Here is a 16069-nt window from a genome sequence, read left to right as displayed (position 1 = left end):
CCCATCTTGGGCTTCACAAAGCCATTGGTGATGCCAAGATTCTCAGCTGCCACCGTCTCGCCATTGACAACCCGCAGGATGGTGAACTCTGATGACAAGGTGTGGGTGACGAAGGGCAGGTCCCGCTCTCGTACCTGGGGATGCGGAGTCAGGGATGTCAGTGTCCCATGGTCCCTGGATGGAGAGGGCCTGGAGGCACCAGCCCCTTCACTCTGAGATTTGAGATTCTGTACCCAGAACCAGCTTCCTTCATTCTGGTCTCTCGCTGTCCTGGTGGTGGACAGGAGCCCAGGACCAGGGCATGTGCTTTCCCAGGAGCAGCAGGGAGGACACAGCGGGGAGGAGACTGTGCCGAGGGCCAGGAGGTACAGGTCCACGTTCCACTCTGCACTCTTGAGTGTGGTGCCCAGATCTGTCTCCAGCCCTCCCAGGCCCATGCTCTTGAGGGTGGCCGGGCCCCACAGGAGACAAGCAAGAATGACACGGTGGCCAGGAGTTGCTGCTGGCTCCATGACCAGACACCCCAGGAGGGGTACGGGATTGGTGAGCCAGATGTCCAGCTGGGAGGGGGCCCCACCCACATGTCCCCAGCCCTCACTGCCTGGCCTCCAGCTCAAACTAAGCATGGTCCACACAAAAGGCAGACAGTGGGTGGGGCTGGGCCTGGGCCATGCTGACAGAGGACCAACGACCCGAGGTACCCTTGACCTCTCTCGGCCTGTGACCCAAGGAGAGTGACAGACTCTGAGGACTGCGTCTGCGGAGTGCCCACAGTGCCCAAGGCCCTCAGCATGGGCTGCGGCTCACCAGAATGAAGTCCGTCTGGTAGGTGGAGAGCATGAACACGGAGATGTTCTGGTCAGCCAGCGGGGCGATGACTGACTTGGCGATCTTGGTCACGCCGATGGGCTGGGAGCTGGAGAAGCTGCCGCCGCCTGACACCACGTTGAGGGCCAGCCAGGTGGCGTCGGCCACGCTCAAGTGCTCTGAGGAGGGCAGCTCTGGACGGGGACAAGGCAGGCAGGCCTGTGACTGATGAGCCCCAGTTGTGTGACCCCGGCCAGCACACCCTCAGGAACTCAGTGCCCTCATCCATCAAAGGAGGATGGGATCGGCCTCAAATGTCCCATCCTGGGAGGACAGAGCAGGGAAGGCCCTTAGAGGACTCTGGATGTGCCAGGCAGCTCAGCAGGACAGGAACCCCGGGGACGAGTAGTTTATCTGTGTTGGGCCTCAGTCTCCCCAGCTGTGAAACGGTGAGCACTTGGCAGTAATGACTGTGTTATTTCTGGACTTTCCACACATCACAGTCGCCTGCCCAAACCCACCCCACACCAGGGCTGCTATTCCCACGGTCCATGTGACAAACCAGAACTCTAGAGGGGCTGGTGACTTACCCAAGATCACTTAGGGAATAACAGAGCCAGGATTCAAACCCAGGTCTGACTTATAAACAGACCCTCATGCTCCATGCTGGGCACCACCTGGGAAGAAGGGCAAGGTCCCCAACAAGGGCGGAGGCTGAGCGGCCCCGACACTGGTGAGTTAAGGGGGCTGTGATGACATGATGATGCCCAAGGGAAGCTGGGCTGGCCTCAGGCAAGAGGGCCCCTACCCGCCCAGCTCCGGTCACCATGGCGACCGCAGCCCAGGGAGCCCGCTGGGCCTGCTGGCTGGGAAGGGCTAGTCCTCTGCCAGGCTGGCTGGAGGGGCAGGTGGTTTGCCAGGGAAGGGAAGGGAGTTGGGGAGGGGAGCAGAAGGGACGGTTTTAAAAGGACCTGCCCTCGGGCTTCCACACCCAGTCCGTCCACCTACTATCTGGGGTGTCGACAGACAGACTTCTCAGCCCCAGGACTGCCAGAGGAAACACGTTCCACAGAACTGGGGGTCCCAGCTCAATTCTGAAATTCTAAGGGCCCTGGACCTGGCCATGGAGGGGACTTCCTGGGGGCAGCTTTGTGAGCCCCCAACCCTGCCGTCTTAAGCAGAGACAGCCCCAGGAGCCACCGAGGGCCGGGTGCCCCGATGGTCCTATCATCGGAAACACCATTTTGATATAGTAATAAACAAAATATTAGTAAACATATTTAATGATAAAAATGTAAATGCCCCTTTCCGTTAGGGCAGAACCCCTAAAGCCTTCTTGGGAAAAATCTGGGAGGGTCCTTTATGTCACCACATGCTAACACAACAGGGCCATGTCAGCTTTTGTGAACCTGTCCTCTGCCTGCCTAGTCCAAGTTCTTCACAATTCAGAACTGCCCAGTGGCTTCCCATGTCCTCTGGAGAAAAAGCCAAAGACCCTGTGACGCTGGGACCCAGCGCTGTTCGAGAGGGCTTTCTGGGATGATGGAGACGGTCTACACCGGTGTTTTCCAAAGCGGTAGCCACTCACCCCATGTGGCTACAGAGCACTTGAAATGTGGCTAGCGCTACAGAAGAAATATAGCTTTAAGTTTTATTTATCTTAGTTCATTTAAATGCCCATAGCCACCTTGGGTGAGTGGCTACCTCAAGTCTATGACTGGCCCCACTAGCAGGTCAGCTCCCGCAGGGCGGCGGTCCTGATCGGCATTGTTTTCTGCTATTCTCAGTGCCTGGCACACGGAGACTGCAAACAAATGGATGAGGAGGAACACGGGCAGCTATCCCTGCCTCTCTACCCTGCCCAGGCCCTTGTTCCCACCCATCTACCCTGTCTGCTCCCCCCAGCCTCTCAGCTCATCTCTGCGGTCAGGGCTTGGTCCCACTGCCAGACCCTGGGCGGGAGGTGGCCTCTGACATCATCCCATGGTCCTATACCCGACTTCCCAGGATCGGGAAAGCCAGTGCCATCCCGAGACACTGCCAACTTCTTTGACTTCTCAGTCCACCAGTGGGGACTGAGCAGAATGTGGTCCATTTGCTTAGAGACATATGTACACTGGCTTTGAGAAGCCGGCTGCTTCCCCATTTCATAGAACAGGAAACTGAGGCTCAGAGATGGAAGCTGACTGGCCCAAGGTCATGCTGCAGTAAATGATGGGGGTGAGGGGTAGGGGTGTTTCATTCTGGGGGTGGCACACCTTCCAGACCCACCTTGCCACCGGCCCTCTGTGGGGTGTTGAGAAAACCCCTCTTGTAGGGCTTAGCTTCACAACTGTAAAGTGGGGGTGTCCGGGAACCCGGGGTTCCAATGCCCCAATCTGACACCACGGTCCCACCGGCAGGTGGACACTCCGCTGCCTCAGCCTCAGGACTGCCCTCTGTCCCCTGTCCATCATCCAGTGGGGTCCTCAGTGAGCACGTGGGGGTGGCGGCACAGAACACAGGCTTTGGGCTCAGACGGGGACAAACTCTAGTCCTGGCTCCATCCTTTCCAGTGGAGGCTGCGGGGAAGCTGCTGCCAGTACAGTGGGGAAGGCTGTTCCCTCTAAGTCCACGAAGCACTGGGGTAAGTGCATTTTCAGGGGGTGCTGGAGTCGCCCAGGCTCTGCTCCGAGGGGTCTCTTGGCAGTTTCAGACAGGCCCCAGGCTTGAGGCCGACTGGAAATGGGGGCATAAGTGGGTGGGCAGGGGATGGCGAGCAGCCCACAGGCTGCCACTGCCCAGAGATTTCAGGTCAACCCAAATGCTGGCCAAGGTCTGGGCGGCTGGTGAGCGGGGAGGGGTCGTTTTCCCAGCTCCCGGCCTCTGGGCCTGCTGCTCCCGGCTCACAGCCCTGGATGGAACCCAGTGAGGTGCTTCAAGCAGCAGGCCTGGACGGAGAAGCCGGTCAGCTCTGGGTCAGCGGTCACTTCTCTGAAGCTTCCAGAAGGCAAGCTCTGTCAGAGCAGCAAAGCAGGAGGCCACAGCGCTCGCTGCCTCTGGCCCTGGGAACCCCAGATGCTGCCCTGGCACTCTGGGGGAGAGGGGAGGCCTGCCTGGGCCCCCTCCTCACCCGGGCCAAGCCTCTGGGTGCCCGAGGTGCCGCTCTGGGGCTGTGGGGATGGGCCGCCGGGAGGTTGGCCAACAGGGAGCAAGCTCGCCCTTCCCTAGAGGAGAAGTGGACCTATTCCAAGACTGAAATGGAGTATTATTTCTGTCACTGCCCATCGTCCAAGCCCCTAAAAATAGCCTCTCAGAGCTGAGGACGCTCCTTGGTGGAACGCTGGGGACGCTTGCCACCTTCCAGACACAAAGTCAGCAGCTCTGTCTCTGGGTGCCCCCCCACCTCACCAAGAGTCCCCCGTTTCCGGCTGCAGGACGCGCGGTTCCCTGTGCTACGTGTTCACGCCCTCCACACACAGTTTGTCAGGCTTCTCCTACCCTGCCTGCTGCAGGTCAAGAGTCTTGGGGTCAGGTGGGTGGGTTTCACCTTGCTCTGTGACCCCGGGCAAGACCACCACCTCTGGTGTCCAAGGATGACAAAAACCGAGCCTTTCTGTTATAATGCTGCTGGTGGTAGTTTTGCTGGTTTCTGGATGGCAGCTGGGGAGAACGTATTAAGAGTTTTAAAATGTGCAGTTTCACTGAAAGGAGTAGTTACTCAAGGGGCAAAGAGTCATGAGTATAAGCATTCAACCCAAAAGCATTTCAAATGAAGACCTGGGAGCTACATAAAAGTCAATGTCAGAGCCGGTAGCCAAACCACAGTTCAACTATGACAGAATACTATGCATCTGTTTAAAAGATATGTTTTCCAAGACACTCAGCATCGCTAATTTTCAGAGAAATGCAAATCTAAACTACAATGAAGTTATCACTTCACACCATTCAGAACGGCCATCATCAAAAAGTCTAGTAATAATAAATGCTGGAGAGGGTGTGGAGGAAAAGGAACCCTCCTACACTGTGGGTGAGAATGTAAACTGATGCGGCCACTATGGACAACAGTATGGAGGTTCCTTAAAAAGCTAGAAAACAGAGTTGCCATATGATCCATCAATCCCACTCCTGGGCATATATCTGGAGGAAACTCTAACTCGAAAAGACCCATGCACCCCAATATTCACAGCAGCACTATTTACAATAGCCAAGACATGGAAACAACCTAAATGTCCATTGACAGATGACCAGATAAAGAAGGTGGGCATCATCCCCATCAGTGCTTATGGGGAGGGCCAGCTTCAGGGGAAGTAAGAACCAGCTCGATCAGAGATCCAAGCTCCTCCTCTCACCTGGACCTTGTGTAGAGGGGACCCCTGCTGGGGGCAGTACTTTGCCCCATGGCTTACTGAAATGGTAAATTATGAGCTTAGAGCCAGGAGGGCGATGCCAGGAGCGCTGATGGGCACTGCACTGTTTGCCCCAGGGGACAAGCAAGGTGGATGTGGCAACTACCTGGTGCAAGTCATATGGCCCTGCGAATGCCTTATGGAACTGAGAGGGAGGGAGGCGGTCCTGTTCAGGGATGAGGCCATGGAGGCCCCAGTTGCTGAGCAGCTTGCTCAGAAAGTAGCAGAGCCTGGATCCGAATCCAGGTCTCCCTATCTTAGCCCTGGGGGAGGCTAGCAGCTACTGCTTCACATTTCCCTCCCTCTGTCTTTTGATCAGTCACGCCTACGGATCACACCGACACACACAGGGGACTGCGATGGGCGGGGCTCCTCTAACTGCAAACCTGGGGTTCTGCTCACTCCCCAATGGTCAGGGCAAGGGCTGCTGCTCCTCTTATTCTGGGTCCCTGATAACATGCAGCACTGCACATAGTAAGTGCTCATTAAATACATAAAAGCTCAAAATACATACATGCATATCCCTTCTGTTTGCCACCTAGACACACAGTATCCATTTGAGCCAAGAACCTCTAAAACCCCAGGGTGAATGAGCTGTCCGGTTAATGTCACTGACCATCGCCCCTCCCTCCCAGGAAAGGTCCAGTATCTTACATACAAGTGAGCTGTGGACAGCTGCTGGTTTCTAACCGTGAAACTTCACGCTAGAGACACTGCCAGCGAACAATAACCCAGGCACCCTGGCTCATGTTAACAGTGGCCAAGGGAGGCCCTTCAGTGAGAAGCAACCTTTGCAGAGCTGGGAGATGGGACACCTTCCTTCACATAGTGGGCGCAGCCAGCGTCCCTCCCTGGTCCCTCCGGGGCAGCCACAAGACGAGACTCCCTTTCTGAAGAGGAGCCTCCTGAGAAACCCGCACACGCCCCTTCCAGAGCGGAGGCGGGAGGGTGGAACTCAGCATCACTGCCTCTCACTGCGGCTCCCAGCCCGCTCCACCCCAAATCCTGCCCTCTGAGAGACTTCCCCGCTTCTCAACTGCTCCTGACCCTGGTCTGTTGGGAATCACCACCCTTCTCAGCAGTATTTTCTTCTCATTTTGGCCAAAACCACCCTGAAGGCATTTCCAAGTTCAAATCAGCCTGTCACTCATAGTGACTCCGGGCACATAAATGTCAGTTTCCTCACTTATAAAATGGGTCTTCTCTCTTCAGCCTCCAGGCCACAGGAATGATCCCAGGAGGTGGTACGCCTCTGCTGAGCTCAGGTACAGTGAGAGCAGTGAGGCTGAGTGGGAGTCTGACTTTGCGTACCTTCCCCCCGCAGCTCCACAGCACGAGTGAGAGAGATACTTACCACTTAAACAGAGGTACACAGTTTTCTCTTGGGCAGAGATGGATATCCAAGCAGCCTGGTGTACTGACCAGGAAGTGAGACCCTCACTCAGAAGTCACAGAGTTCAGGACAGCCAGTGGCTGGGCCACTCTTCGGCTGATAGTTTAAACTTGCCTCCCCATGCCCCACCTTCCCAGGACTGAAGAGCAAGCCGAAGGCCTGCTTGTCACCAGCTGGGAACCTGCGCCTCCTGGTCTGCCCTGCTTTACCCTGCTGAGGGCCAGCTCCCTGGAAACACCCATAAAGGACGCCAGGAGTGAGGCCTGGGGCGGCTCCGTCACATGTCTGTGCTTCAATGTCCTCATCTATAAAACGAGGATAAGAAGAGTCGTTTCCAGCGTTCCGCACAGTGTCTGCGGACAGAAGCACCGTCAGGGCTGGGGAAATGTCCACCTATGTCGACTCGGGGGTCAAGTTTCAACCCTCTGGTCTTGCCTCCTATTTCAAGGGCCTCTGCTGTGGGGTCTCCTGGACGGCGGGCATCCTTTCTCATATGCTCTCCCAGCATCCATGCCCTCCTTGTGCAGCACCTGCCACAAGGGCAGCTCGACAATGAATGGTGTAATTAGCTGGCAGGCCCTGAGGCCCAGGGGGTTGGAGGTGGTGCCTCTCATTCCGGCTGCATCTCCAGGGCCCAGCAAGATGCCCGCACATGGCCGGTGCTCAGTAAATACTGCCTCCCGCCACCCCTGGGCACTGGCTCAGAACAACCAGCCACTCAGCTCAGCTGAAGGACAGCTCCCTGGTTATTGACAATTCCCGCAAACACAGCCTTCCAGGGCCTGCAGAACCGGCTCACCAGGTCCTGCAAACTCCCTCCCTCCCTCCCTGCTCAAGGTATTTTCTCATTTGCTGCCTCCAGAGGGAGAGTCAGAGATAGAGCTTGCTCCCATCTGGGAAGACGGATTGCACAGAATCTCTCTTCCCAGACCCTGGGGTGTTACTTCCACATCCGAGGTGCCCCAATTCCCAGCAGTTCTGAGTGCCCATGAGAAAAGAAACATGTGTTTGGGTTGCCCAGGCAGACACTCTTCATGTGACTGTGTTTTGTGGTTAAGGCAAAATTCCCATCTAAGGCGCCTGTCCTCAGAAAATGTTGGATGAATGAATGAGTGAGTTGAGTGAGTGACTAAACGGGTACCTTTGATGGTGGGGCAAGGCCTCCCATGGGGTCTGCCCCATCCATGCTCTGGCCACACAGCTGCCCCCTAGGAGGCAGAGAGGGACACTGTGCCTCTTGGGATGTGGGGGGCCAGGCCCAGCCCCCCATACTGGTTTGGTGCCCGAGACCAAGCGCACGTGAGGATGACAGTGTGTAGTGGGGCAAGTTGCTTCCCAGGGCTTCACTTTCTCACCAGTAATAGGGTCAATACCATTACTCCAGCAACGCGAATCGAGAATCACAAAACAGTCAACTTCTGACCCCACAATGCCATTTCTCAGGCCCCATTTTTGGAATTAACCTGCATTAAGGATAAGTTTCTAAATTTCTCACTGGAGAACAGCTAAAACAACTTTAATGCCAACGGTAGGGGCCTGAGCGGGGAGGCAGGACTGCTGCGGGAAGGCTCTGATGTCTCAGGAAGTTTTTAAGTTGTAACATGAAGTGAAAACATTTCTATAAATTCAAGGTTGACCACCTGAGAAACAATTAGAATGAAAATCAAGAAAAAGTGACTAGTAGTTGTCTTTGGGGTGGGAATAGGGTTTTAAAACATGTCAGATTTGTTGCATTCTCTGCATGTTTGGAAGACTGTAACTCAGCTCTGGGGGGAGCTCAGCTGGTGGGTCAGGACATGCGACTGCTACCTCCGCTCCCAACTCCTCACTGATAACCGCAGGGCAGGTGACAACCCCTCTGCAAGTAATGCCTATCACTCAGCATTCAGCACGAGTGATGCTCGCCATCACTTCAGAGCAGTACAAACATAATGAACTTTAATAATAAAACTAAAAGGGTGTGGGGGAGGCGGGATGGAGTTTCTTTTTGGTGTGATGGAAACGTTACGGAATCGGACAGTGGTGATGGCTGCACCGTCTTGTGAATATCAAAGACCGCTGAACTGCTGCACATTGTAAAATGATGAGTTCCATGGTATGTGAGTTATATCTCAATTTTAAAAATGGAAGGAAGATAAAGGAAAATCATGAAAGGATGGTGACTGGGGCTTGTTTCCATGAGAACAAGGACTGAGGACGATTTAATACACCCCCCCTCACAGTCAGTGCCCCAGAGAGCATGCCCCTGGCATTTCTGGCTGCTTCAGCTCCTGGCCGGGTAAACACTGCCCCCTTTTAGCTCTGAGGCCTTTCCTGAGGGAAAGTTTCATGAGTAGAAAGGGAGGGGACCAGCCAGAACACAGGGAGAGAAGGAAGCTCTGCCGACTTCCTAACCCACCAGCAGGTGGGGGCGGAACTAAGGCGGCGGCCAGCCAGCACTGACCGCAGGCCCCCGTCCAGCCCAGGCCCCGGGACAGAAGCACTCACCCAGGAAGCCCTCCTCGTCGACGATGATGGTGTAATCCTCCGGCGTCTCGGTCAGACTGAAGAACTTGCACCTGGGTGGACAGACAGACAGACACAGGTTGTCATAAGTCCCGGCAGACCCTGTGGCAGCCACCCACCTGTGACCCCGCGGGAGATGACTCAGTTTACCCAGAGTGCTGCCCCAGGCTGCTGGGGGACTGCTTGTCTCTCCTTCCAGTGCTCCAGTTCTGACTCAGGAGGCCCCAGAGAGGCCTAGAGATGCTGACTGTTCCCTCTGCAACTCCCAATCTTTGGGGGCCCCTGAGCCAGCCAGCCTCCAGGGTCCTGTACTGTCCCCAGGGCAGCTCTGGCAGGGATCATGCAGATGAAATGTCTTTTCCACAGCAACTCCCATCGCTGTCCATTCCGACCACTAGGACTGTTGCTATCCCCGCAGCTCCCCTCGCCCTCTGCTGCCCCCCTGGTCCTGGCCCCTCTCCTCATCAACCTGAGAGCTCCCACTGTCACTTAACTGACAGCCCAGCCTTTAGAGTACTTTCCTTCCTTGCAAGTGAGAGGAGTGTGGCTGACTGCCATCTTGGGGCACGGATCTCCAAACTGCCACATGTCGCCTTTGGTAATACTGTTTAGCCTAGGGTGTAAGTTGCTCATTTCCACCCCCAAAATGAGACCATCAATTTCCCAAGGCCAGGGTGGGGTCTGGCAATCACTCCGTCTGTATCTCGTCCCTGCTGGTCTCAGCCCTGAAGCACACTCTTGGTGACTGGCAGACATGCTGGATTCTGCGTCCAGACAGCCCTTGGGCTGGGCTTCGAAGCTTTCCATCACCAGGTGAGAGGGGTTACCACCCCTCCATGCTTGTCTCCCTGCGCCCTGTCCAGCTAGAATGGCCCCCAGACCACTGTGCAGGCAGCTCCAGGGAGAGACGGCATGCGAAGGCAGTAGTGTGCGGGAAATGGCCCATGGTCATTTATTCATCTGGGGTCACTGATCTCAAGTGTCAGGCCCAGCACGGGCTCCATGCCCAATGTGTAAAACCCATCCATCATGGGAAGTCATGACAGAAAGAGGGCCAACGAGTAACCCCGGCAAGTGCCCAAACTTCGCTTCGACAAAGATTAAAATGGAAAAGCAATCTTGATGTAGGAGCTGTGTCGCAGGGAATGGGGGTGGCAAACTTCAGGGATCTCTCTCCTCCTGATCCCCTGTTCCCAGCAGCCGCCTGGCAACGCTGAAGCCTTATCAGCAGAACCCCTGAAGCACCCTTTTCACTTTATTCTTTAAATTTTTCACAAGGAAGGAGAGCAACCAGAACTGGCAGGAATGCAAATGGTACAGTAGTTTAGAAAACACCAGTTTCTTAAAGAGTGAAACGTACGTGACCACAAGCAACCCTAATCTTGGGTATTTACTCAAGAGAAATGAAAACACATGGCCACACAAGACCTGTATGCAAGGGTTTACAGCCTGTATGTGTAATCACCCCAAACTGGAAACAACCCAAATGCCCTCCCTTCAGCTGGAGAACTGGATAAACTGTGGCATATCCACACCATGGAACACTGGTCAGCAACGAGAAGGAGTGAATTACCGATCTGTGCGATAACATGGATGACTCTCAGCTGCATTTTGCTAAGTGAAAATCAGATTTAAAAGGTGACACGTTATATGATTCCATTTATATGACTTCCTGGAAGAGGCAAAACGGTAAAGATGGAGAACAGATTTGTGGTTGCCCGGATTTGGGTTGGGGTTGACTTGTGAGGACCACTGGGGACCTTTAGGGGTGACAGACTGCTTGGTATTGGGATTGTGGTAGTGATGACAAAATCATACACATGTCAAAACTCAAAAGAACTGTACCCTAAAAGGGGTGAATCTTACTGTATATGTAAATGATACCTCAGTGAACCCAACTTCAAGGAAAATGCTTGCGCCAAAGTCGTAGACAAGGTGGCATTCTCCGTTCTCTGCCTCCGACATTCTGCTCAACCAGCAGCACAAATCTTCAATTTCCCTACAGCTCTTTGGTTTTCAAATTACATCTCTGTCCCTGCCTGTCCCATATCCAATTTGCAACTATTGCCTAGAAAAATGAAATCTGTAATTGCTGGGGGACAACGGCAAATTATCACCTCAGTAAGTGGCAATCACTGGTCTGGCCCAGCTTCTCTGTGGGGTGGGGACCCCTGTGTGCTCAGAAAGAGCTTCGGAAGCACCCCCCACCCCAAAGTCACCAGACTGCCACAAGCAGGTACTCCCTGGGTAGAGCCCCGTGAAGGCAAACAGATGTGGCACTGGCTCCCCGTGCCCTCTCGGCGGTGAGGGACACTCCAGAAATAGACCACGTCCATGACCCTGGAGGGCATAAACACCAGCAGAAGGCAACATCAGCCTCTATATAAATGGGGAATAAATATGTTGTTGATGTGACCTGTCTCCAGGGGCCGAGGGCCAGCTGTTGGACATCCATCTCGGAATGCGCACTTTGGCACGGGCAGGCCGCCAGGAGGGCGAGGCAGCCGGAGGGACCTGCCGCTGTTGCTCTGATCATTAAACTCAGGAGCAGACTTCCTGCTCTCCTAATGTCACCCCCCAAGTCCTGCATGTCTCTGAGCTCACCCCATCTTCCCACCCGAGTCACTCTGAGATCTGTGTTCCCCTCTCTCCACCACTCCTCTCCAGGTGAATGCTTGCTAGAAGACCATACCAGCCGCCTGCCTAACTCATCTAGTTCCCCCATTCTTGACCTGCCTCCTCGGTCTCATGCCTCCAAAGGCTGACCAACGTTCTTTCCACTACCCGACATACCCTTCCCTCCTCTTCTTTAGCTGGAGATGAGCTACTCATCCTTTATGACCCAGTTTAAGCTTTTTCTTTGAGGTGAAACTTTTTCTGATTGGCACCAGCTACTTTCCCTCTCTCACTTCCCACCATAGGGGTGGTCCTCCCTTGAAAGTAGGTCTATGAGAGGTCATTAAGGCCACTGTAGGCAGCTGGGCTGGTGGTGCATCACACTCTAGGGGAGAGATCGTTTATCTCAAGTGTATGTGAAGTATGCCCTTTGAGTTGGGCAGTGCGCAACCCGTACAACTGCACATGACAGTCCTGAGTGCTTCCCACAATCTATTACAAGTAATACTCACAGGCAAGAACTATGGGTTCTCTTTATACACACCTTATACCTGACACTGGCTGAACAAAGAACCAACACTTGCTGTCTGATGAGCAAAAGAGGGAACTATGGCCACATTTCTACCCCCAAAGCCAGAGAAGCCCTGATCAACACAAACCCTGCTTGCCTGTGTGTGGCACTGCCTTGACTTACCCTCCTCTGGGAGACACTTAAGTCTCCTGTCCCAACCCCATGCTCTCTAATGAGTCGTGAATAGATCCATACCCTAGATGCTGGGTCCCTGGTATTTGTGGCCTCTCTGTACTTTGTCTACAAGTAGCTGGAGAGAGGACCTAAACCCAGCAATTACTCAGCCTGCTGCGGAGTGCTGGTAGGAAACCCGAGAAGGAGGAGAAGTGTTTGCCCTCTAGATGCCCTCATGGTGCTTAGGAACAGAATGAAACAACAGGGGAAGAGAGAGCAGCCTGGGAGAGAGGGAAGAAGACTGAGGTCCTGGAGCCAAAAGACCTGGGTTCCAGTCCCAACTTGGCACCTGGGGGCGGTGAGCCCTGGGCTGCTTCAATCCCCTCTACAGTGAGGGGCAGGTTAAAGGTGGACTAGTTCTTGTCCAGCTCCAGCTTGGTCGGAGCACAGGCTACATGGAACCCTGCCAGGTCCACAGCAGGGTGAACCTCAAGGGGCGTGGCAACAAGGCATGGAGAGATGATCCCAGAACCATCAAGTCTGCCTAGACAATGCTTTTCAAGGACAGGCAAAACAGCCCAACCAGCTCTGATCAGAACCCAAGACAGATCTGCTGCTCAGGCAGCTGGGTAGGTGGTAATATTAGGACTCCGGGGGGAGGGCTCATTCATCTCACAGTCTATTTGTGAAGAGTGCCCTTAGAATTGAGCAGTGCACAACCTGTGCAACTGTGTGTGATGATCACTTGGCCGGTCCTGTGGGAGCAGTCAGGTAGATGGGATACAAACCTCTAGAGTCTTGAGCAGTGAAGGAGGGAAGCTGGGGAACATCAGCTCTGGGGAGAGCCCTGGTTTACTGTGGTTCAGGATAAACCCCAGGGATCATGCAAGTCCCCTGTCCAGGGGTGCCAATGCATCCTTGGGCTCTGTGAACAGAGCATGGGTGCCACATAGTACTAGAGGCCACATCAAGAAGTCCCTGTCTGTCTGGAGCCTCACGGCCCACACGGAACAGGCCCAGAGGAAATGAGGGGACTTTAAACTGTACCTTCTTCAACCCAAGGAAGATTCCGGCCACCATCTTTAAATCTCTGTGGTTGTTGTGGACCATAGGATGGAAACAATGCTACTGCTTATGACTGTGACTTTAGGCAAGTTACTTTAACCTTTCTGTGCCTCAGTTTTCTCATGTGTACAATGAAGATAATAATAGTTTCTATTTCATAGGGTTGTTGTTGATGAATGACTGCATGAATACCCACCATGACTACGGTAAGCATTCAAATGTGTTGACTAATTTTCCTCCTTGGAGGGTAGAGGCAGCTAAAGGGGTGTGGGAGGGCCACGGTGAGGGGGCTGGCTTGCGGTCCTAGTAAGAAAAGCTTTAAAGTCAAATGGGCTACAGAGACCAACGGGCTGGTTTGGGAGGTGGTGAGATGTCATTTCTCCAAGGGGCTGAGTCCCAGGCAGGTGAGCTGCAAGGATGCTGCTGCCTCGATGAGGAGGATGCATCAAGCCCCCGCCAAGGTTCCGTGGAGCGTCAAGTCTCTGATTCTTTGAAACCACTGGTTCTTACGCACTGACCCTACACAACAAGCTTTGGCTAGGAAGTCTCCATTCATCTTCCCAGTAACCCAGCTCCCACCAGGCAGCCAGAGAAGGGAGGATGGTTTATGATGGAAGAGATCGACTTAGACTGAAATTCCCAGTGAGTCTGTTGGAGCCAAACTGGCTCTCTGACATGCCGCGCTGAGGCCTCAGGAATCATCACAGATATCTGGCGTGTCTGAGCACAGGGAGCATGCAGTATTAGGGGAGCCAGGGAAATGGCCTAACACATCACTGTTGGGTGGGAGCTCCGTTCAGCATCCGTCTCGCCTTCTCCAGTCACTGAGTGACTCTCCTGCTGGCTGAGTGATGGTCCTGCAAGGCTGTTCTGCGCTCCCTCCCTTGTTTCCCACACACACAAAGACCCCCTTACAGAGTCAGGATGCAGCAGAAGTTGCCTTTATGTGGCGTCTCACGCAGAAGACCTGGGTCTCTGGGAGAGGGAAGCTAGCTTTGTGGGCAAGACCTCATCTGGGATTGGGCCTATTTTCCACATAAAGTGCCCTGTGTCAGCCAGACCCTGCTGAGGTCACCTGATGCTGCCCACAGAACAAGTCCAGCCCTCTGCATTTAGAGCCTGGTCAGCAGGGCTATAAAATGAGCAGGAGCCTTCAGGCATACTGGACGGAACCTGAAAACAGGACTGAGAACAGCCTTCCAGCATGTTCCAGAGTACTTGTCCGCAAGCTGCTCTCATCCCTTCCTTCAGGCAGGGCTTCTGAATGCCCATTCTGAATTTCAGCACCAGCCTGGAGAGCCACAAATGTTTCTGGCCAAGTGGAGCCTGTCCACTCTGGAAGGAGGGAGGTTAGCCACATCTTTCTCTATGGCACGTCACAGAGATGAGATGGAGGGGCCAGGGCCCGACCCGCTTTTGGGGACCACCCATCCCTGGCTCTGCCAGCCCCACTGATGCTTTTCTGCAATGGAGCACAGGAGCCTTGCACACTATACAGTGAATGACAGATGCACTTCGGGGCGCTCATGGTGCTGGCCTCACGCCTTCCAGGGCTCTTCTTCCCACAGGACAACCAGGAGGAGGATGTGTGTCAGGCTTTTTTCTCTTAACCAGCTGCAGATTTTCATCCACTTTCCTGGGTCTTCAGTAGGTCCCTCGTGTTACCTGCACTTCACTTCTACTGTCTTTAACAACTAGAAGCTGCTGTTTCAAGTTTTAGTTAGAAATAAGCCCTGTGTCAGTTCTGTGATTTGAAGGGCAATCCCAAAAAATGTCTTCTATTAAGATGGGAAGAAAAATCTGCTTATGTCTCAGGTGGCCAGGAGAATCAGACAGCATAGGTAAAGGGGTTAGAAAATTCTAGGGTGACACACACAGGGAGGACTGGGTAGAGGAGAAGGAACTGGTAAGGTCTGGATAAAGCTCCCAAGACCGAGGCAACAGCCTAATGGAGTGGGCTAGATCACTCAGTCATTCAACAAACAAATTGTTAAATGCCTTTAATGTATAAAGGCACTGCTTCAGGTGCTGGAGACACACCTTGAATAGCTGGACAATTAGAATTTACATGGGGGCAGGATAAATAAAATAGTGAGTCAGACAGTGGTGCGGGCTGCAGAGCCAATAAAATAAGTGGATTTGCAATTTAAAACAGAGCAAGGAGTGGTTGCTAGGGGCTGTGGGGGAGGGGGAATGGGGAGCAATTGTTAAATCGGTGCAGAATTTCAGTTTGAGATGATGAAAAGTTCTGGAGGTGGATGGTAGTGATGGTTACAGAACAATGTGAATTTAAGTGCTTAATGCCGCTGAGATATACACTGAAAATGGTTAAAATGGTATATTTTGTACTCTGTAAATTTATTATGTACATTTGTCCACAATAAAAAAAATAATTGAGCAGGGAAGCTGGAAGAGCGTGTATGCTGCTGTTCCAAAGCCTTCAGGTCAGAGTGGCCTCCTGGTGGGGGAGGGGGAATGACAGGTGGTGACATCTGAGGTAATGGGGGAGGGATGATGCCTGTGGCCACAGTAAGGACAGGGTGGGGCCAAGAGGTCAGTTAGGAAGCTATTTGTCTACTTCAAGGAGGCTGGCGAGAGCTGACAGTGGCT

The 16069-nt window shown here is 53.7% G+C and overlaps 1 protein-coding gene across 1 annotated transcript in view; it reads right to left on the bottom strand.

The window, feature by feature from the left end:
• The window catches only part of CASTOR2 (cytosolic arginine sensor for mTORC1 subunit 2), a 51058-nt gene that overhangs the window by 11076 nt on the left and 23913 nt on the right, over positions 1-16069 (bottom strand). Inside the window, exons 2-4 of the mRNA XM_006201356.4 lie at positions 9076-9146; positions 808-1001; positions 2-134 (exon numbers count right to left, since the gene is read on the bottom strand). Of these exons, the coding sequence (XP_006201418.1) occupies positions 2-134; positions 808-1001; positions 9076-9146 (398 nt within the window). The remainder of the gene's footprint in view (position 1; positions 135-807; positions 1002-9075; positions 9147-16069) is intronic.

The sequence above is a fragment of the Vicugna pacos genome, chromosome 18, assembly GCF_048564905.1.
Source record: "Vicugna pacos chromosome 18, VicPac4, whole genome shotgun sequence".
Taxonomy (NCBI): domain Eukaryota; kingdom Metazoa; phylum Chordata; class Mammalia; order Artiodactyla; family Camelidae; genus Vicugna; species Vicugna pacos.
Note: the sequence above shows the minus strand (reverse complement) of the source record. Positions and strands in the feature narration are given on the sequence as shown.